Source organism: Synchiropus splendidus, chromosome 4 (genome assembly GCF_027744825.2).
Source record: "Synchiropus splendidus isolate RoL2022-P1 chromosome 4, RoL_Sspl_1.0, whole genome shotgun sequence".
Taxonomy (NCBI): Eukaryota; Metazoa; Chordata; class Actinopteri; order Syngnathiformes; family Callionymidae; genus Synchiropus; species Synchiropus splendidus.
The window spans coordinates 30,968,800-30,996,402 of record NC_071337.1 but is presented as its reverse complement, the minus strand read 5'-3'; the positions used below and the strand labels follow the sequence as shown (position 1 = coordinate 30,996,402).

Genomic DNA, 27,603 nt, shown 5'->3' with positions numbered 1-27,603 from the left:
ACTCAGTAGCAAATGCAGAAATCCTGAAGAGGAGTCCTCCTGGCTCTGAACACAATGGTAATAGAAGGAGCAGGAAGAGACCACTCAGCAGGATGAGATGGATTTTACAGGGGGAAGGATGGAGAGTGATATAAGAGAAAGTTTCCTTTCTTCAAACAGCTTTGTTTTCCACACTCACACGCTCAGGTCACACACAGATACTGAAGAGCCAGAACCTGGAACTTTTCTGAGTCCAAATCCCTGGTACAGAGGTTCAGTGGAGGTGAAGAAAGTGTAGAGATGCATCAGGATACCAGAGGAGACTCTGTAGAAGGTCAAAAACCCAGCAGGCAAGTTCAGCAACACCCCGACTCTGTGTGAGACTTCGGCGCTCTCGATGACAGTTTCTCTCTTGTCGTGAGAGACTTTATATCCAGCGTCAGAGCAGCTCAGACTCCAGGAGTGACAGTTCTGCCCAAACTCTGTGTCGTCTTCCTTCCTTCCGTCCCTTCTGAGAGTCACTGCGATATCAACGCTTCCTCTCCACTCCACCTCCCAGTAACAAGGACCCGTCACTGCGGACCTGCTCAACACCTGAGGGCACCGGACTAATCTGTCCGCACGGTTTTGTTCCCCCGGCCAAAGTTCCACCATTCTGTTTTTGTTGGACAGTCGGAGGTGCCGATGCGCTGTGTCTGGGTCCAGTGAGAGTGGACGCAAGTCTGAGAGAAGAAGATGCATATGGTTATGTATGTAGACATTTTCTTCAAGTGACAGTCATGTTTCCGTGCCCCAGCAAGCCAGGGCTCTGTGGCAAAGACAGTGGAGGGACCAAGAGAGAACTAATCCAAACTGTCACAGCTCAGTGGTCTGTGTCAGGGCCAATTGTCTGCCGAGTCTGGGGCAATATCAAGGGAAGAATCCAGAGCACTCATCCCAGTATAATCTTGATAGGCTGAGTGTCAAATGATTCATGTTGCATTCACTTCAGATGCTTCAATAGCTGTGGTGGATGGCAACACAATGTTGGTGACCAGTATTCTGGACATTATGAGGTTCCAGTAGCAGATGCCACAAACTTCTGCACTAGAAGGGACCAGAGTTGAGAAGTTCTTGTGAATCAGTAAATCCAGACTTACACTTCCTCCGTCCAGATGTTAACCTCTGCGGCCCACTCTGATCCACCCTGGTGGAAGAAGGTCAGAGGTCTGAGCAGATTCATTTGACTGCAGAAGTTTCATGCAAGTGAATAATGAGGGAACACCCATGACTTCCTAGATGTCTCAATGCTCAGAAACCCTGAGACATCAATGCTCAAGCTACAAGAACCTACGACACCCATGACAAATGCAATACAATAAAGCTTCTGTGAAAAGCATCCAACAGTAGTGTACTGGGGTTGAAGAAATGATGTTGTGCATATCTTGTTGAGAAGGGGAAGATATATTTTCTTAACATACGTACATCACTGTGTTGATGACAAAGAAGATGGTGTTATAAACATGTCCAATGTACAAACTTGGACATGACCACATGAATCCAGGGACTGGATTCAAGTGGTCAGCTCACATGAAGAGTACGCGCAGTGTCACACACCCACGTGCTGAAGCTCTCTGAGCTTGGTGGGTGAGATCGCTGTCCATACCTGAGCGTCTCCAGCCTCCAGGCAGGGTTCTTCAATCCAGCGTACAGCAGCTCCAGCCCTGGTCCTCCTGGGTGATTGTAGCTCAGGTCCAGCTCTCTCAGGTGGGAGGGGTTAGATCTGAGAGCTGAGGCCAGTGAAGCACAACCCCTCTCTGAGATCATACACCCTGACAGACTGCAATGAAGCCGAACCAATGTTTGAGAAGACCATGAGACCCGGACTGAAGAGAGGAGATGATGTGCTCTGACCTGAGAGTCTGGAGGTGACAGTGGGGACTCCTCAGTCCAGCAGACAGCAGCTCCACGCCCGAATCCCCAAGGTCGTTGATACCGAGGTACAATTGAGTCAGACTAGAAGATGGAGAGCTGAGGACTGAAGACAGAAGTGAACAACTTCTCTCTGACAGCTCGCAGAAGCTCAGCCTGTGAACGAGACGCGTCATCAACAACTGCAACTCCATTTTGACTCTTCATTGGACAATCCTCCCATGCGTCTGAAACTCGACTGGTGATCACCAGCTGAAGCCCTCAGGAACTGTCTGGACCTGAGACCCGACATCAAAACTAACCACCTTTCATTCCTTAAGCTTCTGGTTTACCTCTTGTTTCTCGTCAATGTGTGATTTTTGCCCCTTCCTGGTGCGTCCATTTGTTCCAAAGCAGCCCTGAGAACCTCCATGATATTATCTGTTTCACTGTTTCGACTGTCGTGTTTTGGATTTCATTCTGCGTTCCTCTCATGTGTGTTTCTCCACTGACCATTTTGTGTTCCCATTTCCGTCTGATCAATCTCTTTGTGATTCTTCTGTTTCAGGTTTTCAGTTTTTTCTCCTGGTTCAATGATGCTCTTGGTTACCCTTATTGTGTATCATGCATTTGCTACCAGAGACCTCTCCCCTTAGATGGAGGGTTTTGTTAGGTTTCCAGGTGTTGAGGGTTAGATGCCAAACTTTAGTGCTGGTTGGTAATGGGCCAACTTAGAAGTGATTTTTGTGGTCAGGGTTTGTTTTCAGTGGGTGCTCTTGGCCTTAAGTTGTAGGACCAGCCCTTGTTGACCCAGACAAACTGGTGGTTCTGACTTAATAAAGCACAACATGCAATTGAATCATTGAAATTAATCAAATGGCATGTGACTATGGTAATAAATTGTGGATTCAAAGTCAAATTGTGGAAGGAAATGAGCGGCTTGTGGGAGGTATTTGCTCTCAGCGCCTCTGTAGTCATAGACTTTAAAAAGGTCCGGTTTGTACAAGGAAGGAGAAGGAGCTTTGAAGCAAAATAAAATTTGTAAAAGTTTGTACTTTTAGTTATTTCTAATTCAACTTTACAAAAAAATGATCAAAACACTCCATTTTATATGAAAAGAGTGACAAATGTGCCATGCCTGCGGCTCAATTCTGACTTCAACTAGTCCAAAATATCACTGTCTGGATTTAGAGCAGCTTAGAGAAATCTGTAAACAAATTTTCTAATTTATGCACGTCTCATCTGAGACTTTTGTGGTGGCATTTCAACACACAAGTCCAAACCATGCGACTATACGGCTGCAATTTGCAATTTGCAAAACAAACTTGGAGCCCTTTAGGTTTTTATGGGTGTTCATCACCCTCATAGCCACAAACACACGTCTTCATCTTTCAACAGTCTGTGAGTTGAAGTCTGACTAGGTGGTTGCTCAACATTAGCCTATGTTTTGCAGGTTACATGAACAAAAGTCTCCACCTTTGACACTTTCGGAATGGTGTGCTCTGACCTGAGAGTCTGGAGGTGACAGTGTGGACTCTCCAGACCAGCACACAGCTTCTCCACTCCTGAGTCATGCAGGTAGTAGTTGTAGCTCAGGTCCAGTTGTGTGAGTCTGGAGGACGAAGAGCTGAGCACTGAGGACAGAAGTGAACAACTTCTCTCTGACAGCCAGCACCTGCCCAGCCTGTCAAAGAGAGTCAACGACAAGAACATGAGCATCAGAACAACAGTAGCTTTATTTTTCAGCATTAGTCCACAATTGTTGCCTCAACACTACGATGGGCAGTTGAATTGTAAAAATGAAATATAGAGAATGTCAATAAGTGCTACGAATCCGAGCGAATGAGATTGATTAGTCTATTTTATTTGACGTAGATTGTCCTAAATATTTCAACATACGTATATCAATAAATACGCTGGAGGGGTGTGTAGACAGGGACAAGAAGTACAAAATATTGTTCGGCACATTCTCACCAAAGTGAAAAATGTAAATCAACACCAACATAGCTGGTTGAAAGAAGTAAAACAGAAACTTGAAACTTGAAATTGTTCGAACAAGAACAATTCTGCATGTTCTGTCACTATGGTTAGCCTTTAGTACCCGTGTTCATCATAGCTCCTGCATGTAAACAGTAGTGCTCACTTCATTTCACAATTCTGGCTCCAACACTGTGACATTAGAACAAAAATTATAACCATGCAATTATTATGTAACCTCAGTATCTCATTGTTGTCTGTTTCCTCGGCAAAAACTGTCTTTCCATTACAAGTATAATCTGTTGTGTGGTTCAAAACAAAGAATAAAAAGTTTCACTTCATCAAGAGGCTGAGCAGAAGAGACAGAAGGACAAAGTTGCATGTCTTGGTTCTTGGTTCTTTCAAACATCAAGCACATTACCAAAGGAAGAACCTGCTGAAGACTAATGACAAAACTTTGACCCTGAAGCAGCACTTTCCACCTCTGACTTTCACTTTTCACCTCTGAAGCTTCAGGAATGAAGTGCTCTGACCTGAGAGTCTGCAGGTGACAGTGGGGACTCCTCAGCCCCGCAGACAGCAGCACCACTCCTGAATCCTTCAGCTTGTTGATACTCAGGTCCAGTTGTGTCAGACCAGAGGATGGAGAGCTGAGGACTGCGGACAGAAGGGAACAACTTCTCTCTGAAAGTCCACACAGGCTCAGTCTGTGAAAGAGGTCAAGAGGTCAAAAAGAGTCAATCCCCAATCTTCATGATTCGGTTACATTTGCCTGTTCCCTTCACCATCAAATAAAAGATGTAGTGGATATTTTGGTCTACATCACTTTATCAGTTTTTTAAGTGATTTCTTGATTGAGAACATGTATGACAGTAAAGTGTTTAAATATCAACACACTTTTCCCAGATCTGCAACCACAAGAGCTTCGCAGCTGTAGCATTAGTACCTCTGACTTGCACATTTCAGCCCCAGCTGAAGCTGTAACAGCAGTGTGATCTGACCTGAGAGTCTGCAGCTGACAGTGTGGACTCTGCAGTCCAGCACACAGCTTCTCCACTCCTGAGTCATGCAGGTTGTTGTAGCTCAGGTCCAGTTGTGTCAGACGAGAGGCTGGAGAGCTGAGGACTGAGGACAGAAGGGAACAACTTCTCTCTGACAGCAGACACCTGCCCAGCCTGTCAAAGAGAAAAGTGTCAACTACAACTGTGACTTTTTCAATTCTCTCTTTTGACAAGCTACATTGATTTTTTTCTCAATAGCATCATCACATTATTGTTCACATTTTTCGAGCAGTTTATGTAGATCAGGAAACATATTACAAGAAAAACAAAAATATTGAAGCTTTGGTCTCTCACTTAGAAGACACTTCACATTTACTTTCATAGACTATTGGGTGTAATATATGTTTCCGCAGAAGCAGAAAAAAACAGACTTTTTTTTTTTAATGATTGAGCTGTTAAAGTAAGCAGGCACTGAGCCGGACGTTCCACTGAATTAATCCTTTACATTACAGAAATATATATATATTTATAAGAATTATATATATCTAACTAGGGATGCAGCAGAGGGCGACACCACCAATACTGGAGTGGATGTCTGCCGAATACCTCATGTGCAACAAACATCACCATGGTTGTACGTCTTCTGAGATCCACTGTTTTGGACAGCTCTGTTTAGTTAGCAGGAAGCGCTAAAAGCAGCTACCATCCAACACATGATATTGGTGTATACATTTCAATTCAAGTTGAAGAAGAATTGGCTAGAACTTGAAAGATGGTTTGACAACCCCTTTGCACCGTTATCTACTATCTCGCTGAGGAGCATTGGAATCTGCTTCAAATGATCATGAACAATGGAAGTACTGCCATTGTAGGAAAGTTATCTTTGCACATGGTGCCTCCAACGTTAGTGGTGTGAAAATTGCTCCCCTGGTCCCAGCGTATCAGTACATTTTCCTTTAACTTTGACTCTCTGAAGATGGAGTCTCCACCTCTTTCACATGTGAGCTGTGAAACTATAGGAATGATGGGTTCTGACCTGAGAGTCTCCAGGTGACAGTGGGGACTCCCGAGTCCAGTGGACAGCAGCTCCACTCCTGAATCGTGCAGGACGTTGTTGCTCAGGTCAAGTTGAGTCACGCAGGAGGTGGGTGAACTGAGGACTGAGGACAGAAGCGAACAGCTTCTCTCAGCCAACTCACACTCTCTCAGTCTGCGAAAAAAATGCAAATATTGATGTTTGCTAGACATTATGAGAGATACTTCAATGTTTGATCATCTTACAGGACTTCTTTTGAAGCTTGGACCACCAGCAGCAGCCTCACAAGTGCCTCCTCCGAAGCGGAGTATTTCTTCAGGTCAAACACATCCTGATGTTCCTCTGAAGACAATAAGATGAAGGCCAGGGCGGACCATTGAGCAGGAGACGGTTTATCTATGGAGAGCCGTCCTGATCTCAATTGCCGTTGGACCTCCTCCACTAAAGAAGTGTCCTTCACTTCATTCAGACAGTGGAAAAGATTGATGATTCTCTCTGGAGACACGTTCTCACTTATCTTCTTCTTGATGAGCTCTATTGTGTCCTGATGGACCCACAAGCTACTTCCAGTCGGTGACACCAAACCTCGAAGGAGATGGCTGGTCTGCAGAGAAAGTCCAAGAAGAAAGCGCAGGAACAAGTCCAGATGTCCATTCTGACTTCCAACAGCTTCATTGATGGCTCTCTGGTGAAAGTGTTTGAAGTGAAATTTGTTTCCAAAGATTCTTGATAGTTTGGTTGGTTGTTGTGAGTCAAGCAGATTAACTCCAGAAGTGATGAACTTCACGTGGACATGAAGAGCAGCCAGAAACTCCTGGAGACTTAGGTGGATGAAGCAAAAGACTTTCTCCTGGTACAGTCCTCTCTCCTCTCTGAAGATCTGTGTGAGCACTCCTGAGTAAACTGAAGCAGCTTTGATATCAATGCCACACTCTCTGAGGTCTGATTCATAGAAGATCAAGTTTCCTCTCTGTAGCTGCTCAAAAGCCAGTTTTCCCAGAGACTCAATCATCTTCCTGCTGTCAGGATCCCAAACTTCATCTGTTACAAAGGCTCCATCGTATTTCAGCTTCTTGACTTTGGCCTGAACCACCAGGAAGTGGATATACATCTCAGTCAGGGTCTTGGGCAACTCATTGATCTCTCTACTCTTCAACATGTCTTCCAGAACTGTGGCAGTGATCCAGCAGAAGATGGGAATGTGACACATGATGTGGAGGCTTTGTGAGCTCCTGATGTGGGTGATGATAGTAGTGGACTGCTCCTCATCTCTGAACCGCCTTCTGAAGTACTCCTCCTTCTGACAGTCAGTGAACCCTCGGACCTCTGTCACCATGTCCACACATTCAGGAGGGATCTGATTGGCCGCTGCAGGTCGTGTGGTGATCCAGAGGCGAGCTGAGGGAAGCAGGTTACCCCTGATGAGGTTGGTCAGCAGGATGTCTACTGAGGTGGACTCTGAAACCCCCATTACGACCTGTTTGTTGAGGAAGTCCAGAGAGAGTCGACACTCGTCCAGACCATCAAAGATGAACAGAACCCGGATTCCTTCAATGCCACTGAGTCCTGATTCTTTGGTTTCAGGAAAGAAGAGCTGAACAAGTTCCACCAGACTCAACTTCTTCTCTTTCAGCAGGTTCAGCTCTCTGAAGGTGAAAGGAAACACAAGGTGGAAGTTCTGATGGGCTTTGTCTTCAGCCCAGTCCAGAGTCAGCTTCTGTGTCAGGAGGGTCTTCCCAATCCCGGCCACACCCTTCGTCATCAGGCTCCTGACTGGCCGCTCTTTGTCAGCTGATGTTGTAAAGAGGTCTTCTTGTCTGATGGTAGCTTCTGGTCTGGTCTGGATCCTGGTTGCTGCTTCGATCTGTCGGACCTCATGCTCCTGGTTGACCTGGTCTGTGCCCCCCTCAGTGATGTAGAGCTCAGTGTAGATCTGATTCAGAGGGGCAGAGTTTCCTGCTTTAGCGACCCCCTCACACACACTGTGGAACTTCTTCTTCAGGCTTGTCTTCAGTCGTCCTGCACACACTCCGGCAAGACTTCCTAAATGAAGAGAAGTCAAATGAATGAGACAGTTCGCTGAGTTGAAGCTGATCAATCTTCAGCTCATTCCTTTCAGCTACAGTGCAGGGATTTCAAGCACACAAATACACTTCTGAAGGTTAAAATCCTCTTACTGCTCTGCAAACGATCAGCAAGCTCCTCCTTCTTCATGCTCCTCAGGAGGTCCACAATGTAGATCAGGAACGCTTCTCTGCTTCTTCTCATCTGCTCCTCATCGCACAACTCCTCTTCATCACCACCATCGTCGTTACTGTGGAATTTCTGGTTACCTGGACTAAGAAACCTCTGGAGTTTCTGCAGTTCCCTCTTCACTTGTGTCATGACGATCACCTCAAGCATCTGAAACACAAATATGTGAGAAAACCAACTGACCTACAGTACAAAGGTACCCAGAATCCTGGTCCCAAATATCCTGAAAGGAGTGGTCTTAGCAGAAATTCTTACCACTAATGCAAACATTAAACCTGCACAGCCTGGTAGATTAACTTTAGATACCTTTACTTTATAATGTTCACGTGTGGATTACATAAAGTTGATCAGATTGTTTGCAGCCTTGAGCATTTAAGTGTGTAGCATTATTATCTCCACGATGTAACATTGTTAGTGCACATCTGACAAACAGGCATTAGCCTTTTAGGATAAATATTTCAGTCAACATTTATTTAGTGGAGCTGTCCTGTCATGACAAACAAACTTAATCCACTACACCGCTGTAGCAGTGTCATTAGGAAAGACAGAAACCTACGTACCTGGAGTGTGTAGTCCAGCTCTGTCTCGTGAACATCACAGACCTGCTGATCCTCTCTGTGTTGAACACAAGAAGTGTGTTACAGTGTTTATCAAAGTTTTGATGATCAACACCTACACATTTTGTCTCAGAGTTGTAAAGAATGGTTGAGGCGTGTGGCAAGTCCTGTAGTAGCTATTGGTCGTGTCTGAGGATTTATTTGCTTCACTACCGCCCTGGCAGACTCACCACTCCCAATAAAATCCCCTGTTCCTCACCGCTCATCTTCTTTTGTCACTCAGCTGGTGTTGATGGTGTTTGGAGACAACCATGGCAAGTGCCGCAGTTGCTCGGGGTTCAAGCATCTGCAGGAGCTTGATTCATGCGTGGTTTACGTGGACCAGAACGATGCATCCGGGAGGCCGTCTTTCCGTGGGCTGGAGAACTGGTTGGGCAGACCAGCGAGCATTGTCCAAACCCATGAAACCGTGGTACAAGTACAACCAGGACAATGAGGTGCGTGACTTCATGGAAGCAGACTCAGCCTCCTTGAGCAGCAGCAGTGGCAGCAACACCAACTATGGGCCGTGGAAAAGGAGAGAGGCAGTCCAGGCTCGGCTCCGAGAGGCTCCGAGTGTCTTCTCGACCCAGTAAAGTCGATTTTTGGAATCATGCTGACAGTGGTGCTGCAGAATCAGGCGCACCTATGAGAACCTGGGCAGGCGATCCTCGCTATGCATGAGACACAGGTGAGGATGCTTGTTGTCTCTCTACTCACACCAACATTCCCAGTGGTGTCTGTTTTTATGAGCGCTGTGAGTTGTCACTTTTCAACATGCTTTGATGCCGTCCCTTCGGGGGAACCACCTCTTATTCTGGTTCACTGCTACAGTGACACATGGGAACCGACAGGGCAGCAACAGGTCTCTGCCAGCCACAGCATGGCAGATGGGACCTGAGAAGAAGATCATGTGCTGTTGCTCCTGAGCAGATAGCTTTCCAGGATTCTGCTGGCAAAATTAGTTATTGTTCTCTCAACAGCTGCTGGGTACAATTGTCAGACACAAGGGGGAATGTAATGGCTGACACACTGTAGGTGGCACGATTTTGAGTCATGCCAGCGTGCTTTACATTTGCTGTGAGCTAATACCATTCTTGAATCATGTTGGCTTAAATGTATCAGTGTTTTTTACATTGTCATGAAATAAGCTCCTTGGCTGATGTCTGTGACTTTGGCGTACCCACATCATCCATAGTCTAAAAGTTTGGGCTCCCCTGATATACAGATTATGTTTATCTGTATACCTTCCAACTGCGGTCCACAGATAACCTTTACACATCATGCTGGAAGCTAATCATGGTTCTGTAAGAGCAACTCTGTGCTGCTGGGATCAGCTCTGACTTACAGGCCGGGGGTGTTTCCCCCATTATAATTGTGGGGGAACACTGATATTCAGATTACCATCTGTGGGCTTCAGTTAAAGGTGAATCATAGACCTCTGCACAGATCCAGCAACCACTTTAATGGCAACAAAGAGGGCCAGAAAATCTCACCTCTTCTCCGAAGAGTCTTGGCCACGATTGAATTTAAGAGGAGGCTCCATGGACTGGTTACTCTTCACAGACACATGGCTCGGAACAGGTTTTTTTGGTTTCTCCTGAGAGATCCTGATAGAGACACACCTCTGATCAACACTTCAATTTCTCCCACCATTGTTCACTGACTGACCACTAAATGAATTACACAAAGAGCTGGGTATTTTGATGACTATGGTTTACAAAAACCCACATTGCAGTGTCACAGAAAACTAGAATCTTACACAGATCTCTAAATTCTACACTTCCTGAGAAAGTCAAGTTTTGAAGACTAGTGGTCAGTAATGATTTGGCCTGCCACTTCACCTGCTGGTGTTGGTCCACTGTGTTTTCTGAAGGCCACAGCCAGTGGTGCAATCTGCCAGACAATCTTCCAGTTGGACTTAGCACCTGCTCGCTCTACCATATAAGATGGTTCAATGTCCAGCAATGCAGACATTCATGAAAAAGAAAATCAGGGATTGAGTCTAAAGAAATCAAAATTCTATTGAGAAGTATTTTTAAAATATCCTGATCTTGCGTGATACTGAAATTTGAAGGACATCAGACTCTTACAGGTTCTAGCTGTACCGAGCGGACCTCCCTCTGACCACCATGAAATTAGAGATTGGATTTGGCTTTAACTCTCTAACGCTTACATTTGCACACTTTCAAACTGTGCACAAATAAAGCAGATGCTCCCCCTAACCCCACCTTTTCTGTGACGTCTCTTGTCCATGTTTTAAGTTAAGAGGAGGCTCCATGGACTGGTTACTCTTCACAGACAAATAGCTGGGTGCAGGTCCAGGTCGGCTACATTCTGGTGTTGAGCACTGCCTCATGCTTTGAGAGAGAAGTTGCATCATGAACAATATAAAAAGAACATTTAGATGTCTGATGTGGAGAACTGATCTTCATCTCACCTCTGAGCTCGGGTCTGGCTTTCATGATCCTCACCCAGATGGTATTTAGAGGGGAGGGCTTCCTCCTCTCTGTCTACTCCTTTACACAAACAAACAGTCACAGCATGGGTGCTTTTTATCAACCAGACAAAAATTGAAGAGCTCAGAATTCTCATTTGAGAGCAACATTCTAATCAATGTTACTATTCCGTGTTCTGATTCTAAATGTAACAATCATTGAATCTTCTTGGCTCGCTGATCTTACAAACTGGACCCACTTAGCTGACTCACCGATTTTAATCTGTCACTGATGCAAACATATACCAATACATCACTGATGTTGCTAGCTTCATGCCACTGTTTTGATAGGTTGGGATCATTGCTTGTTTATGTTCGATAACCGTGGGCATTTGCTGTCGGTTTCAAAACCTGTCTGAAATAATCCTGCAAAGCAGCAAAACACCGATGGCTGCCACTTGTCCCTCATGCTTTAAACTTTCTTCACCTATTTCTTATGATGCTCTTCATCTTTTGGTTAGAAGAACAGGCTTCCATGCTGACTTCCTCATTACCTTTTATAAATGTTGCTCCACAGAGCTGTGTTCATCAACACGATTTCTGCAGTTTTCAAATGTGGGTTAATTTCTAAAATCCTCACTCTGTAGTAACAGCACCATATTTGGTTCAAACACATCCTGAATGTTTAGTTGTGTACATGTTGAATCCTGCATTACACAAATGGACTTTGTATCGTCGCCATGAAAGATAAAAAAGAGAAACAATTCTTCCTATTCAGAAGAAGACAAACTGCCTTAGACGACATCCACATGGAGCCACACAATTTCCGAGCCGAATATTTTCTAAGTTGGTTTCAAATAAGTGAAAAAATAAATAAATACATAAAAAAATAAATCTGATGATCGGATTAACTGGAAATGATCCAAAACGATGTAGTACATGTAAAGGAGCTGTAATGCTCTAACAAATTGGAAAGCTTTCAAATGTATTCAACCTGGGACCCATTCAAAAAGACATGGTGACTGAAAATGCCAAACCTATCCGACCCAGAACCTGTGCGGATATGTCCCACTCCATGTGAACAGGCACAGAGGAAGTGTCAGACATAAAAAAAAAAACTAAAAAAAAAAACAGCTGGGTCCCTTGTCAATGCCACGCCTGTCCATAGTTCTGTTTTATAGCACTGAATTAACTATTAAAATCACGAGTGTCATAAATAGTTCCACATCCTGATATCTGAGTAGATTATACCTCTTTTAACTCACTTTGCGTTCTACTTTACTTCATGTTGTTATTGATTTAATGTTTTCTTCTTTAGATTTGGCTCATTCAATGAACACACAATCACCTATGTGTTTTCATCAACAGTGAAAAATAAGATGTTTTTTATTCATCCATTCACCTCATGACCACATACCCTGATTCATCCATTCTCTCTCCCGTTTTGTTGACTGTTCACTGACCTCTGAGCGGCTGTTCTCTGGGCTGAAGACTGTGATCCATGTTTGGTGGTGATGCTTCCATCTGAGCTCTGCTCCTTCTGACCCATGCTCATGGAAACACCTCACTGATACTGGCTGTCCACGCCCCATGTGCTCTGAGAGACACACTGTGAGCCATTAGTGTTGGCCGACTCAACTGTGACACTGTAACTGTTTGAAGACACATTTCCACATAGCTTCTGTTTGTGGTTGGATTGGTATGTAGCTCAAAGCAGTTAAATAAATAAACAAACATCTCACCTATATAGTCTGAGCTTGTGCATATGTACTGTAAAAAAGAAAATAAAAAGTCATGAAAAGTCATATCCCAAGAAATTGTTAAAAGTCATACAAAGATAATTAATATGGTTAACTCAAATTTACGTGGATAGTTATTGTCTATTCACCAATTTCTTTTCAAATTGAGCAGGATCAATATTTGGAATTCTCTGCAGACTTTGTCTATCGAGTACGGTAAAAGTACTTGAAGAATAAGAATATTTGTTCTGCATTAAAAAACCCGCCGTCAAATGTTCATAAAAATGACTGCTGATAACTGCTGCAGCAGCTTCTGGGTCACACCATGTTGTTCAAGAGCCTTCTTCATTCAGATTCAGTTGTGTTCAGCAACCCTATTGAAAATCCATGGGGCAACTATAGAACATTCCAAAAACCCAATTGAACCTTCTGAGCATCGTTGAAATCAAATCTGAGTTGCACTGAATTATGTACAGTATGCCTGCTCTGGTGCACTATTACAATCTCTCTGAGTTTTTGATGATGACAGGTTTCATATTGAAAAGTGATAAATCACTGAGCCTCTCTTTTACATGACGCGCTGCCTACACCGCCAGGATATGGTGCTGAAGGCGGAACATGTGCGATGCTTCAATTGAAAACGTCATTTAGGCTGCAAAAGTCCACTTTCCCAACATAATTTAATGTCCGGAGGATTCAGGGATGAGACGGATGAGAATTAGATGCTTCTTTATTCCAAAACTCCAAAACTCAAGTCGCACGCACAACCTTTCACCCGGAACTCGAACAAAAGCCCAGCACCTCACCACTCTCGCGAGATCCCCAACACACACACATCCTAACCATTACAATATGTTACACCACAGGAGTGAGGAGTGAGTCTGTCCCTAAGAGGTTTAAAAGGAATGATGAGGCACTGGATTGCACCTACTCATTTAGGAAGGGTTTACTGCCCCCTGTTGGGCTGCGAGCGCATTACATCTTCTCAGTGGCCGACATGGCTACCAGATTATATATATATATATATATATAGTTCTGATCTCATTAACAAGCACACACCGGTTGAATGTAGTCAATGACAAGTTTATTGTTGCACAAAATGTACAAAATAACAAGCAAAATGGAACGCCCGCCCCTAACCCTTTTCCTCTCCTCGTCCCGCTCCCCCTCAGCGTTCATTCACAACAATGAAGCAGAACTTCAGGAACCGAAGACCAATGGTCCGAGCCAAACGCATGGAGACAACACATACCCATCTCAGCATCACTGACAATTAAAAATGAATAAAAACACCTTATTTACATGTTTCTGTCCGACCTTTACTACATGCCATCTAAATATTGATACAGAGTATGCATGTGCACATACTCCTGTATAGAAAATATATCAGGCCATCAGATGAGCATTGAGGCTGAGGGCGACAAAGACCAGCACTTTATTTTTTTTTTCCATCTTCTTTGAAGCAAATCAGAATTTTTACTTCCCACTTGTGTCATCAAACCTAAAGACTCAATGCGGATTTTGAGAATTATTTCTTCACTAAATCAACGACCACCTCTTGCTGCATGTGTAAATGAGTGCTGCGAGTTCTCAAATTCCACCGTGTCTGCTGTCCTCTACGAGTGAGGAGCTTCCCCAGCACCATTGCATTGTCCAGTTAACATTCCAGTAAGGATCAAAAGTTAAAATATTTGAGAACCCTGTGCACAGGGAGCAGATAGCGAGTGGTTCGATGTCATTCTGATTTCAGGTGCAACAACATAGAGACACCGTCTGACAATCGTGGAGTATCATTCAGGGCTTTGATGTTTAAAACTTGTCCGACATTCTTTCATGGCAATGTTAGGTAAAAACTGGCTTCAATAAATTAAACACGGCAGCAGGAACATCACCTCATCAGTACCACGGTGCAGGATTCTCTCATGAAGGTATTTAACTTTTGATTCCTAATGAATCATCGAGCCCTACAGAATGTGGACAGGGAGCAATAGTTTGTGCTGCCTCGTAGAGTACAAACTTCCTACGGATGGATGGCAGCAACTACATGGTGGAACAACCGCGTTAGAAAAAGAAAACCTCACACTCTGGCGCCTGTCGTCTCCTTCTCCGTCTGCACTGACGTAAAAAAAAAAAAATGGTGGAAGCAAATCTCCGGAGTTTGTCCATCACACTGCTTCACCACCTGGAGATCAGTGCAGCTGAAGAAGGAGGCGCTACCGGCACGACTCAGTTTTAGGTGTCGTATCATGGGAAAAAGGTTTAGTCCATCAACTGTGTGCAAAAATACCTTCTGTTGTACCTCTGACCTTTCAATTAGCAATATATCTTCTCATTTCTAGCTCCTCTGTGAGTGTTTTCTTAATATATATCTATACTTCTGGCTTTCCTTACTTTACAAAATGAGAGACAGAATGATGGACAGCTGACTATATATATAATTACTTTCCTCTTCTTATTATTGTCATCAGGTTTGAGCTCTAATTTGTTCATTGTAAACAAACTGGTTCATCAGCCACTGTCGTTTCTTCCCGCACACTTGTCTTTCCTCTTTCTTCAAGTGTGTCCTCCTGTCCGCTGCTGGCCTCCTCTTCATTGCAGGAGAGCTCGGATTTGTTTGGAGGTGCTGTCGTCGTTTAAATGTCGTGTTGTGTACCTGAGGGAGACGGAAGGGGAGGAGCGTTTAAACCTGTCCAGAATGTGTCCACTATAGTGACACCCGGTGGTAGAAAAAGAGCTTTAACCCATCTGAATCTCAACAGCAACAACATGATTGACAGTGGATCCAAGCACGGTCCCCATAGAGATAAAACAATAGCGAAAGCCATTAGAGAGTGGAGCTTGTCGGAAATGGAACTGAAAAATGGTTTTAAAATATTGTCAGCCGGGGAAATGGCTGCCTGAGCGTGCCTCACTTTATTGTCATCCTGCTTCATGGGGAGCCACCATGCAACAATCAAACTGGCAACATGAAAGTTTACTCTTTAACAGTAAAGACAGGTTGTTGGTAACTTCTACAGTACAGTTTCATCACAGACATTCACAGGTTAGGTTCAGAATGTTTTTTGATTTTCTCATGGCAATTTTTACAAACGCGTTTTTTCAGATTAGTTGGTGCCCCGTACAAATTGAGAGTTGATATTTAATGGAAGCCCAAGCCTTTGGTCCTCAGACAGGTTTTGCAACAAAAAGTTTTGCTTCCAACAGACTTGTCATGATTTGTTTGAAAGGCCAGGAGGGGAAGTGAAACCCACCTCAGTGCGTTAAGCAGACCCTCCACACTGTTGGACGGTTGCTCTTTGAGCACCTTGATGCAGCCCTTCATCTGTGGAGCACAAAAACACATCAGACAAAGGTCACAACCTTCAAATGCACTGACCAGGACATCTCACACGATATCAACAACACGTGCACTCACGAACACGCTTGCTCACACACACTTAGGCACACGGACACACCATCACATCCTTGTTTCCCAACATTGTTAGATACAAGATCACACAAAGGCAATGTCGCTTCTTAAGCTAGTGAACGAGACATGACAAAATATTTCAGAAGAAAAATGAACACATGCTCCAGACAACCAGAACCAGCAGAGCACAAGTTTTTTTTCTTTGCAGCCTTGGTTCTTGAAAGGTCCTCTCAAGTACCCTGGCACATCAGAATTATGAACAAGAAGACTAAAATAAGTTCTGCAGGTAAGATTCAGCTCTTCAGTGTATTCAATTCAGTGACGTCATATGAGAGTTTTAGAGTTTTATGATGGGGTTCAGTGAACGCACCTAGGAAATGTTTTCCGCTCTCGTTGCAAGAACTGATTCCTCACAAATCCACTTTGACTCTGCCAAATCCATAACATTTTGGACTCTGCCATAACAGACCCAATTCACTAAATATAGAACAAGCTACAAATCAAAGTCATAAAGGGGCTCGAATGAGAAATAACATTAATGCAAAATGAATCATTCACAATACATTATCATGGGCAATTTCTGGTAGCTGCCGATTGTCGGTTCAGCAGGGTTTCAGGAAATCCTAGGGGACCCCCGATTAGGCTAGTTGTTTGTTGGTGTTCTTGGCAACTACAGTCACTGGGAGAGTGCGTTAGGCATCAAAGTGTCCGTTCACAGAACATCAGTTTCTGAGACTTGCTTTCAGGTGCTGGAAGAGTAAGGAGAAGAAGACAAAGATAATAAGGAGAATGACCAACGATGGAATGGAGCTCATGGAGCAGATGATGACAGCTGGTCAGATATTGTGGGGAAAAAAAAAGACGTCTCAATGTTGATTGTGTGGCAGTGGTGTCAGGTATCTCAGGCGTGACACGGAACAATATAGTCCAGTTAGCAAGCTGTGCTGGTGGCCAGCAGCCAAAACTGCATTTTTAGCCAAATGAAGATGCATCACCCAACTGAGATGGAGATTCGTGATGACTCTGCTCAGCCTGCTCTTGCTTTGTTTTTTCTCATTAGCTTTCATTAGTTCTTACAAATGCTCTCATAAAACTGGCATTTTAAAAACAATGTTTCAAAAAAGAATTGCCAATAATCGACATTGAAGATGAAAAAAACATTGTAATATTCTATTTCTGCCGTATCACCCAGCTCTAGCGACAAGCCATCATGACAAAGTGACAGGAAATGCTATCTTATGAAGTCTACTCACATCGATTTTGGAGGTTTTAGCGAATGCCCCAACAGGGTGCACGTGGTCATAGAGGATGATGACACCCACCATCACCCTCATGCAGAACAGCATGGTGTCTGTGTTGGTGAACCGACAGCGATACTCCCTGGGGGGAAGTCAGGACAGAGATGAGCCTTACAGCCGTGTCATGTCAGAGTTAGGACCTTTCTTTTCAACTTCTTCAGTGCCTGGGGTTACTTACGGGGTCTCCAGCATTACACGGCACACGCAAGCCATGGTGCTCAGACAGTCTGTGGTGTCTTCGATGGGCAATGTTTTGTTCTGAGGAGAGACAATAATTACAAAATCACCAATTCATCATTTTCACCAGCTGTTTGAGAATAACTGGTCATTTCCTCAAACTGGAGCGGAGTCCATAATAGTCCGTTGAAACGAATCACTACTTGTGCTAAGGAGGTTCTACGATTGTTTGCATTTCCCTGCTATACTGTGGGCAAAATGAGTCGAATTTGGATGAACAGGTTGTAATGTAATTTTCAGGACACGTGGCTAAGTGAATGAATCATTTGAAAGATTTGTCTCTGTCCAGAGCAGAGAGCGCTGTAGAGCAGTCTCCGTATCTCCTTGGTTAGCTCATAAACCACAGCCTTGGACTGTCCTAGTTTTGGAACTAAAGTGCATTCAACACTATGATGTGGGAATACTTTTATACATGACTACTGTCATGGCTGCTGTGCAATCTAAATAATGCATCAGCCTAAAAAGTATAAGCAGGTTTGGGGCCATCAGGATGCACTGAAGTGTAAACTAGGAGCAACGTGGGCATGAAGGTGAGGGGCTGACCGGACTGACAACTACTCCAGGGAAACACGATATAGAGAAGAAGATGCAGGCTTAAGACTTTTCTCTGCGGTTAAACCATACTGTATATTAACACTCCTGGATGCAGTCTTCAATGGCCTTTTTAAGTGCTTGTGGTAAAACTTTGTCTCCACTCTTTGGACACCTATATTTTAGGAACTTTATTTACGTCATCTAAACTATCTTTGTAACTGAGTGTGCGATTTTTGGATATATATCTAGAGCAGGGATTGGGAAGCTTTTTTTAACTGAGATAACATATTTTAAAATGTTATTAAATGAGAGCTACATTCATGCAGTAGTTATAATACTAAATACAACTAAATGGAAAATCAAGAGTTTCTGATCTGAAGTGGAACATGCGGCAAGTCGACGACACTATCAAGCAATTACTAAATCCATATATATCTATATGTAACATAGAATCCAGATCCAGCCGAGCGAAATGGAAGCTCCGCTCCGGGAACAGAAGAAAAGTGGGAAGAAGAACACTCTTACAACACCTGTAATTTCATTTGTCTGATGTGAAGAGACTCAATCTTAGCAGCCTGAAGTTCATTTTCCTGACAAATCCGTATTCTAGTGATCAATGACCACGATTGGTTGACTGGGCACCAAGGGAAGTCACCGTAACTGAGCTTGCTTTTGAGAGTGATGGCACCTCATAGTGGCCATACCTGTTGAATAAACTGGACTGAGGACAGGAAACTACCATCAGCAAAGTCTGCTAGACACACATCTGGTTTGGGAGCTATGACACACAAAGATGTGTGCTAATCCTCATGCCTGACGGGGCAGTGAGCATCATGGTGACTGTGTAGTTTTGACAAGTTTGGCTTGGTCAGTGTGTTAAAAAAAAAATTCTATTCAAATGAATTGATGTTACTTTTTGAAAACATTGATGTCTTAGTTACAGTGACAGAGTGCACAGAATTTCTCAAAACAATCCAGTTTCTCCACTTCCAACCAGCAGAATAATTCCTGAGTGCCTGGTCCAGCTTGGACTGATGGACCTGGGGTTCCCCCAACAAATACCCAAACTAGCTACCAAGCTGTCGGGGCATCATCTAGTTAAAAGCACCTGGAGCTTTACTAGACCTAATTGAGCTCATAACCTGAGCAAGAACAATGCTCAGGCAGATGTTTGAGACCGTACCTCTGACACAAACTTGGTGGTGGCATTGCTCAGCGTCTTCAGCATGGGCGTTGCTTCCGCGTAGAACAATGACATCCTATTGGCCATCTCATTGTTCACCTCGTTTTCTGCTTCCAGCTGCAAGAAACAACCTGTGTGTCAAGACCATTTGTCCACAGTGGTCAGTGACTGTTTTTCTTCCATGTCAATTTGTTTCACAGTCTTTCCCCAGGAATCGTGCGGCTGCTGGGAGAAATTAAATATTGATTCCCCTCTAATGAGGAAACAACCCTTCACACGAGTGATGAATAATGAATGGTACAAACCTGCTGGTTGTTCAGCCGGTTCCGGCTGATGGTCCTCCTGTAGTAGCTGAAGTCATTTTGAATGGCCGGATTAGTCATCTGTTTGGGAGGACAGCACGGTGGTCACCAGGGTTGCTCTACAGCGACAGAAGCTCAAGAGAGCCTGACCTTCAGTTCGTCAAAACTAAGAGTGAAATGAAGAATCTCAGCAAACTGCTTGGCCAGCGCCTGCTCTCTCTCTAGGTGCTGCATGGGGGCGTACGGAGGGCTCGTCAGCGCCTCCAGCAGGCTGCGGAGTGCATTCTCTGTGAAGAGACACTCTGGTCATATCATCCACCTGAAATTCTGTCATCACATACAAATGACAAACTTCACTGATCACACACTCTCTCAGGCAGCGCTGGTTAGGGACCATCCACAAATTCTAAAACGGTTAAAGTATTAGTGAAATCTTCAATAAGGCAATGAAAAACATCCATTTTAGGAGAGAGTTGTGAAAAGGTTTTTCATCACACAAGAGAAGATGATTTGGAGAATGGAATATGACTAAATGATCAATTATTCACATCATTTCTAATATTTGTTCAATAGCATCTAGGATATGTGTCCAGATGGGTCCATAGTTGAAGTGAACTGTTAAGAGACATGAGATACAGCAGACGGCTCAACGTAACCCCTAAATATCGTTGGCAGAGCAGTCTGTCAGACACGTCCGGGTTCTATAAGAGACATGAAACATTGAATTTCTCCTCTCTACTCTTAGCGAACTATTATATTTAAACATAAACAATGATGTTGGAGACAAACTCCAAGTTTCTTCATAAAACAGTTTCAAGAGGGACTGTAGTGTCCAACACATGGAATAGAATTGCCGAAATTACATTTATCGCGATAACTTTTTTTGTGTTTTTTGTGACAGTGTTGTTGTCCACTAACATGTGAACAAGACAAATCCTTCAATGACCATTTGGCTACAAATAAAACTAATGCTAATTTAGCCCCATTCTCTTCCATGACCAATCGGACCATAACATGCGCTGTGAACCAAACAGGCTTACAAGGCTGCGCAGTGACTTTTGTGTACTGCTCAAGTGTCTGTGAAGGCTAATCTTTCTTGACGTTTTTCAACCCTTAATTGTCGACCCGGGCTGGAAGTAACAGGTGTCATTCTGCCAGTGGGATGTCATCTCAAGCTCTGTGTGACGTGCAGCTCCTGCATGAGTGGTCTATTTGCATCCCTTATGTCACAGCGTTTCACCCACCAACTGCATCCGACAAATCAGACAGCCTGAGGTCTCCTGAGGCATTAAAAATGCAACAGGGCCTTCTAAAAATACAGACAGGGCCAGGGCTCCGACCCACTCTGCCTCCTGCTGTGATCCTGTCCACGGTGACGGACTGTGAGAGGCGCCGTGTTTGCTAAAGAGCCCAAGCACAATAATACAGTAAACGGCAGATAAAACAGAGGAAGAACATAGGAAGAAAAAAAAAAAACTATTTCATATTTCATATAAGGCGATAAACAACTTGATTAATAAAAGTAACAAACAGCAAATGTCATCTTAGGTAGTTAATGGAGCCAATTTCACTTTAACTATTCATGTTGCTTGCCTTGCTACATAAAAGGCACTCAACAATACAGTATGTACAGTACACATACTGTGTACTGTTGAAGGTGAAGGCAGTATGGTGGAGAGAAATGAGGAGCAGCAGATGAGGATGTAACCACACTAGGTAAAGTGCAAGTCACTGTCATGTGTCAGTTCTTGTTGCGCTCTTTTAAGCAGGTGTCAATCAAATACATGTAATAAAGAATAGAAAATAGATCTGTGTTCACAAGTTCACAGTAGGAGAGACAGATTGTGTGTGTCGAAGGTCTGTTTAATGGTACGTATTTTATCGTTGCGAACTGAAATTTGGCTGCAAGTCTACATCAGACCTCTAACAAAGGGACTTACAGCGACTGTATGTCAAGATCGACCATAAGCATGGTCTTACTATAACAACAACTGTTCATCAGCCTAAAGGGCCAACTCACATTAGCATTTTTTCCCAAAGGAGGTCAGTGCCATAGACTTACAGTACATTGTTCTTAGTCCATACATTCCCATCAATTATGACTTTGTTCTCGTTCACTGGTAAACTGAGAACACAGTGTTCCTGAAATATTATTAGCAGGCAGAACAGGAGCAGCCTCCCTCTCACTGCCTCTCTCTCTTTCTCCATCGTTGCTGGACAATCACCGAGCGCTGTTTCTGTAGCAACCTGCCGCGGGCTGCTGGGTCAGGATGCTACAGAGCTGTGCGAGACACGAGCGAAACTGAATACATCAGGAAGCATGCATATCCAAGTTTTTGGATGGATGGTTGGAAATGCAAGTGCAAATGCACCGTTTGAGAGGAATACAAAGTGAAATAAAGAAAATAATACTCGAGTAAACAATTGAGGAAATGCTCACCCAATCGCAGAGAGAATTCATAAAAGCGCTTCAGCTTAGCCACCAGGGGGCAGACTGCGTTCCAGGCCTTCTCCTGTAGCGCAAGGTCACCTGGGTTCTGAATAGCCTGTAGCCAACAAGCACAATCCCCGTTCACAACAAAAACACTCCTTGTAAAGTTACAGCATTTAGAGTTTCAAATGAATGGCAGATGCAAAAAGGCTCCTGTTCTAGACTATAACATGTTTACACTGTAGCCATTAGCAATGCTGTTAGTGAACCATATCTCCTCCAGTCTCTCTTCCTCTGTTGACTTTCATCAGATGGACTGTATACCTGCACAAATGGTTCTAACATTCAACACAGAAGTGTTCTAAGGCTTTTTTCCCCCAAAAAACGACCTCTGTTCTTTACCACAGCATACGCTTACATATTGCATTCACATACAAGTCAAAAACATTTTTATCTCACTTCTTTTGGATCAAAGAGGAACCAAAACAAAAGCAAATTTGTATTGAAATTCACTTTCACCAGATAACGCTATGCACACGGCCTCCGCTGCAACACAGTGGTTCAGCACATATTGATCGTAGTACGGCCACATCCCACTCACTTCTCGTATCTCCTGTCCTGCTCCATTATAAGACTGCAGCTCTGCCAGTATCCCGTGAGCCTCCTCCAGCACGGCACTGACCTGGTTCCACACGGCCGTCTCCGCCTCGGTGGGCTGGGCATCTGAGAGAAGCGGGAATTGAGATGCACGGGAGGAGGCAAAGATGTGATGTGAGGGGTTCAGGAGTGGCATGCCAATGGAAGTGGGACGGTGTTATAAAGTGGAGAGAAGGGTAGAGAAGCGGTTAGTAGTCAGGAAGATCAAAAAGGACAGATTGTACCTGACATGTCATAACTGGGAAAGAGCATGAGAACCAAGTCAGGTTCTGTTAGAGAACTGAGTGGGAGAAGTCTGCAATAGGTTGTCAGTGAATGTGTCACAATGTAAATATAATCTAAAGTGACTAAGTTTTCCATTTTCTGTCCTTTACGTTGTGTTTTGGCTTGATAAGAAACCATTCAAATGACTCTGACTGGCTTTGAAGCGGCCTTTGATCTTCATCACTTGCCGTCGCTGTTTGGTTTGATGTGCTTCCTTGAACCTTTTCTGATGTTTGTACGAGGGTATGGTTATTTGAGGGTAGGCCACTTCTGCATTTTGTTTTTTTCAACTGGTCTCTTTTGGGGTTATCAGAGCCCAAATCCGCCATATCAAGACATAGAATTGACAGACAAATACTTGAGACATTAATTAAAAGATATACATATTGACCCAGGATAAGATTAAAAAAAAAAGTTACAATTGTGAGGTTTATGAGGTTAAAATTCAAGCGTAAAAGATTTTGAATTTTGATATTTGTAGTCAAACCTATGACAGAAGAATTTGGGGATTCAAGGCTGTAATAGTGAACCACAATATTTACACCAATGGCCATTGATATGGGCTAAAAAGTCAAAGTAATGTAAGGCCACCATTACTCAAGACAATGTCCAAGTGACGACAATTCATTGACTCTGCCAGAGGAGTAATGTTTTCCACACTGTTGGTTTTCAAATTAGCTTCAATTAATTTCAGGAACTATGTGAGGTGGGACAAGGAACAAGTGATCCACCGTCTAGATCCAGGATCGTGTTAAAGGAATCTTTAATATGTTGAGATATAAGGACCATTTTAGGCATCTGTGCCAGATCGGTGTTTGGACCCAGGATTTTAGTTTTGCGTATTTAGGGACCTTGTGTAGCGGCTGACTGGAGCTTCTTGGCGGAGGTTTGCCTCTCTGCATGCTTTTCCAGTTCATGAAAAGTAATAGAAGTTGCTAATAGTCAAAACAATGTAATGAAACTCCCTCTACCTTTTTCATCTTTCGTATCTTAACATTGTATCTCGTGACATAGACTTCCAATCGCATCACATTGACATTAAAAGAAAGGAACTTAGATTTCAAAGTCTTAACAATCAGATTTGATACACTCATCTGCAATATAAAGAGTAAATTATCAGGCACAAAACAGAACGCTCTCACAAAAGTGGAAATTAAAAGATCTAAATGATCAAACAAATCTATATTAACTGTTCTTCTGTTAGCAGCTATGAAATGATGCATCATAGCTGCACTCAGGTGGGATTTAAAGAGTTCTCTTGAGATTTACTTGTGAGTCAATATCAACAGCAGCTATGCCCCATTTGTTTGTTATTCTTTGGGACAATGTCTCTTTAATGCTGCACTCGGGGGATTCAGTGTTTGAGGGACGCACTTTTCCCTCTTTCCTCCTGAGTCATCCTTGTTTGCTTCCCTGTGTGAAGCTTTTGGATTCACTGTGACTCAGGTAGCCAGAGAGAGCGAGAGTGGGAGAGAGCCCACACTGCTCGCTGCACTTCTCACCGCTGCTGATTATTTTTGGCCTCCTGCAGGGAGATAATGGAGCGTGAATGTTGGGCTTTGCAACATGGGCCGTACACGCAGCTAATGTAAAGATGGCTCATCAGCAGGTTTTCGCAGGGTTAACATTGGAGACCACTGGCTGTTGAGTTGTTTCAGGTGGTTACACACAAGGGAATACTTGCAGAGAGAAACAATGTGCAGTGATTTTATATGAATACATTGTATTTTGTGTTTGAAATGATATGACTAAACATTTTTTTTTACTGTTTTAAAACTATAAATAAAGCATAACTTATTGCATGAACATATATGATCAATGATGTTTGAACTGCTTATGCTACTAATAGAGAAGTTACTTACTTGCTTTAACAAATATGATCAATATTACTGTATTTTACATAGTAACTCAGAAATGTAAGGGTGGATTGTTTGAACTGGAATGATGTCATTCAACTCAATTAACTTAAAGATCATCTGCTTTTTTCCCCCATTTTATTTAATAATTTAATTAATCGATATTTATCCTGCTGATCAATCTATTCAAAATAACCTCCTTTTTTGTATTTCTATGGAGTTAACATCGGGACATTGTTCATGTTTGATGATATTTAGGCGTTAATGGCGGTGTTGAGACCAAACTGGTGACAGCGGTGAGTGCATCGCAGGGGGCCTCACAGATGGAGCAGGTCAAGAAAGACACATCAAAAAGCTGCAAGGCACTTGAAATCCACCAGCGCCTGAATTTAAGCTGCGTCATTCTGGCAACATCCACCCTTGTGTTGAAACTCTGTTGCGTAACAAGAGGAATCTATATACATAAAAGCTTTTCCGATTCTGCTTCCACCACATCTGACAAAACACGTCATGTAGTCCCTGTCAATCAAGACATGTCACATGAGTCTGTGTTCCCCATTCCTTTTCAGAACAAGGAGGCGCGCACCTTTCCTGCATGTTTTGTAAAACCCAGCCACCCACTTTAATTTGAACTGTCTAGTTTCTCACAAGAATAACTTTTCTTTGAATTTGGAAATTAATAAAATATTTGTTGATCAAATAGTACATACAAATAGTTCATTCAAATCAAATAATTATACCAAAAATAAGTCGTTGTAACATTTACATTACAATAAATTCAAATGAATGTATATTATAGGTATCATTTATTAGCATTCATTTAATGTAAAGTATTTCACAATTAAACAGGTGTTTTTGTTCATTGTAAAAGTTGTCTCAAATATGTTAGCATAAAGCAATCATTCTGCTTAAAAATGAATAAGTGAATTAAAATATTTCAATCTGATGAATTTAGTTTATAAAAAAGGTAACTGTCCTTGTTCTGAAATCATTTGGGACTCACTGGTCTTGAGAATTTGCCATGAACGTCTGGGCTGGTTTCATGACTTGGTCATCTCATATAACTACAAACACGGTTTGGTTGAGCCACAAAGTGACAGCGATAGCTTTGTAAAAGTTTGGTTTGAACAACAAAGGCAAACAAAAATCATCAGCTACCTAAACTGAGCTTGTGTTCACAGGTGTGTTAATGTGGAGGCAGAATCTTTTAAAAGAAAGAAGCAAAATTTAAAAGTCCATTTCAAGTTTAACTGCAGCGGTGCAGCTGTTGCTGTGCAACTGTAACACACTTTGTTTTTCACACACGCACAGACAGCATCAGCTGGACACTCAAGACGGACTGACACGGGAGACAGAGGAGGTGCAAGGATGATGATGAGCCTTGAATAAGTCTTCACCTTTAAGCAAGAGATGCCTCTGATGGACTGGCATTCAGTGTTTGAGGGGCAGTCGAGCAGCAGGATTATGGTGGTCTGGATCCACCTTGCCCTGCTCTCGTCACTCATCTCAATAGGATGGGGACATACTGCAGAACATAAGCCAAGTGACTTTCAAAATGCCAGTCCAACGGGCAGAACCCATAGAGCGGCGGGTAAAAGGTCAAACAAAGACGTGAGGATGCGCGCTGTGAAGGATGAATGAGGAAAAGAAAAGGCAACAGAGAAAGGAAATAGAACAAATCAACGATAAGAAGCGGATGGTCTCACGTTCAAAGTCAAGGAAAACTATTGGGCCATGCTCAAGTTCGGTGCAAGCCAGCACTTTCAGGAGGTTTCCCATGAGCCCCCTGGAACAGAGAGAGGGGAGAGATCTGTGGGTGATGAGGGGAGGGGTGGCGGGGTCCTGTGCACGTTTGTGTCTTGTCCGTTTGTGTGTGCGTATGTGTCGGGCGGCGGTGGTCGATGAGAGGGTAGTAGCTGGGATGGCATGGTGGAAATATGCCCTGGGTGAAGCATGGTGACATGACACTGAGCTGCTCCTGTCCCACTCACACGTCTGGGGGGACATCTGACCTCACGGTCACCTCTGAATCACACCCTTATTTGAGTGGTCAATGGACTGTGTTTTAAATGTTTAGGATTCAAAATCAGATCATCTCATTTTTTAAAAAATGAACTGGAGATCAGGGAGAATTTCGTTTCATCACTTCTTCAAAAAGAAGTGTGTTTATTTTCATTAGCATGCAGATGGGTCTGAGTGCTTCTGCCATCACAAATCACAGTTTGCTTCAGTTAGATGTGTCAGTACCGTTACATCTGGATATGCTGCAAAATGCAATGATAAATGACTTGGTGTGGTGACTGTAGCTTCACAGTGGTTTCTCTGGAACGCAGCAGTCAGTCGCAGCCAAAATGCCCCAGTAAAGGTGAACTGGTTATCCACACTCAGTTTAATGATGAGCATTGTTTGGAAGTTTCTTAATGGTGAAGCTGATTTTTCTATTGGTAGTTTACTATTTTGCAAGATCAAAAATTTGATGTCAAGATATAGAGGTAGAATTGACTGCCAACAGGGTAGCATGTGT

The 27,603-nt window shown here is 43.3% G+C and overlaps 2 protein-coding genes across 7 annotated transcripts in view; both read right to left on the bottom strand.

The window, feature by feature from the left end:
- Positions 1-174: 174 nt before the first annotated feature.
- LOC128757221 (NACHT, LRR and PYD domains-containing protein 3-like) lies at positions 175-12,718 on the bottom strand. The gene is made up of 14 exons (XM_053862329.1): positions 12,633-12,718; positions 10,229-10,342; positions 8,697-8,751; positions 8,061-8,286; positions 6,129-7,926; positions 5,884-6,057; positions 4,848-5,021; positions 4,380-4,553; positions 3,377-3,553; positions 1,873-2,046; positions 1,625-1,798; positions 1,077-1,165; positions 746-787; positions 175-686 (listed from the first exon to the last, which is right to left on the bottom strand). Exons 1-14 carry the CDS (start codon positions 12,716-12,718, stop codon positions 175-177), a joined length of 3,969 nt encoding a protein of 1,322 aa, XP_053718304.1.
- Positions 12,719-13,705: 987 nt separating this feature from the next.
- The window catches only part of fam49al (family with sequence similarity 49 member A, like), a 30,415-nt gene continuing 16,517 nt past the window's right edge, over positions 13,706-27,603 (bottom strand). For 4 of the 6 annotated variants that reach the window (XM_053861872.1, XM_053861873.1, XM_053861876.1 and 1 more), the window contains 10 exons: positions 26,786-26,865; positions 22,904-23,025; positions 22,312-22,417; positions 20,022-20,158; positions 19,875-19,952; positions 19,570-19,686; positions 17,794-17,873; positions 17,571-17,697; positions 16,160-16,230; positions 13,706-15,561 (listed from right to left, as the gene is read on the bottom strand). In XM_053861872.1, coding sequence (XP_053717847.1) covers positions 15,498-15,561; positions 16,160-16,230; positions 17,571-17,697; positions 17,794-17,873; positions 19,570-19,686; positions 19,875-19,952; positions 20,022-20,158; positions 22,312-22,417; positions 22,904-23,025; positions 26,786-26,858 — 975 coding nt within the window. In that variant the 5' untranslated portion in view covers positions 26,859-26,865 and the 3' untranslated portion in view covers positions 13,706-15,497. The remainder of the gene's footprint in view (positions 15,562-16,159; positions 16,231-17,570; positions 17,698-17,793; positions 17,874-19,569; positions 19,687-19,874; positions 19,953-20,021; positions 20,159-22,311; positions 22,418-22,903; positions 23,026-26,785; positions 26,866-27,603) is intronic. The other 2 variants (XM_053861878.1, XM_053861877.1) reach the window with 2 other exon arrangements.

What these genes read in the sequence shown, in the direction of transcription:
- LOC128757221 (XM_053862329.1), bottom strand. Translation starts at nt 12,718, where the DNA reads ATGGGTCAGAAGGAGCAGAGCTCAGATGGAAGCATCACCACCAAACAT. An exon ending in TGTCACCTGGAGACTCTCAG is followed by an intron (nt 5,022 to 5,883) that starts GTCAGAACCCAT and finishes TCTCTTTGACAG; the next exon opens with GCTGGGCAGGTGTCTGCTGT. An exon ending in TGTCACCTGCAGACTCTCAG is followed by an intron (nt 3,554 to 4,379) that starts GTCAGAGCACTT and finishes TCTCTTTGACAG; the next exon opens with GCTGGGCAGGTGCTGGCTGT.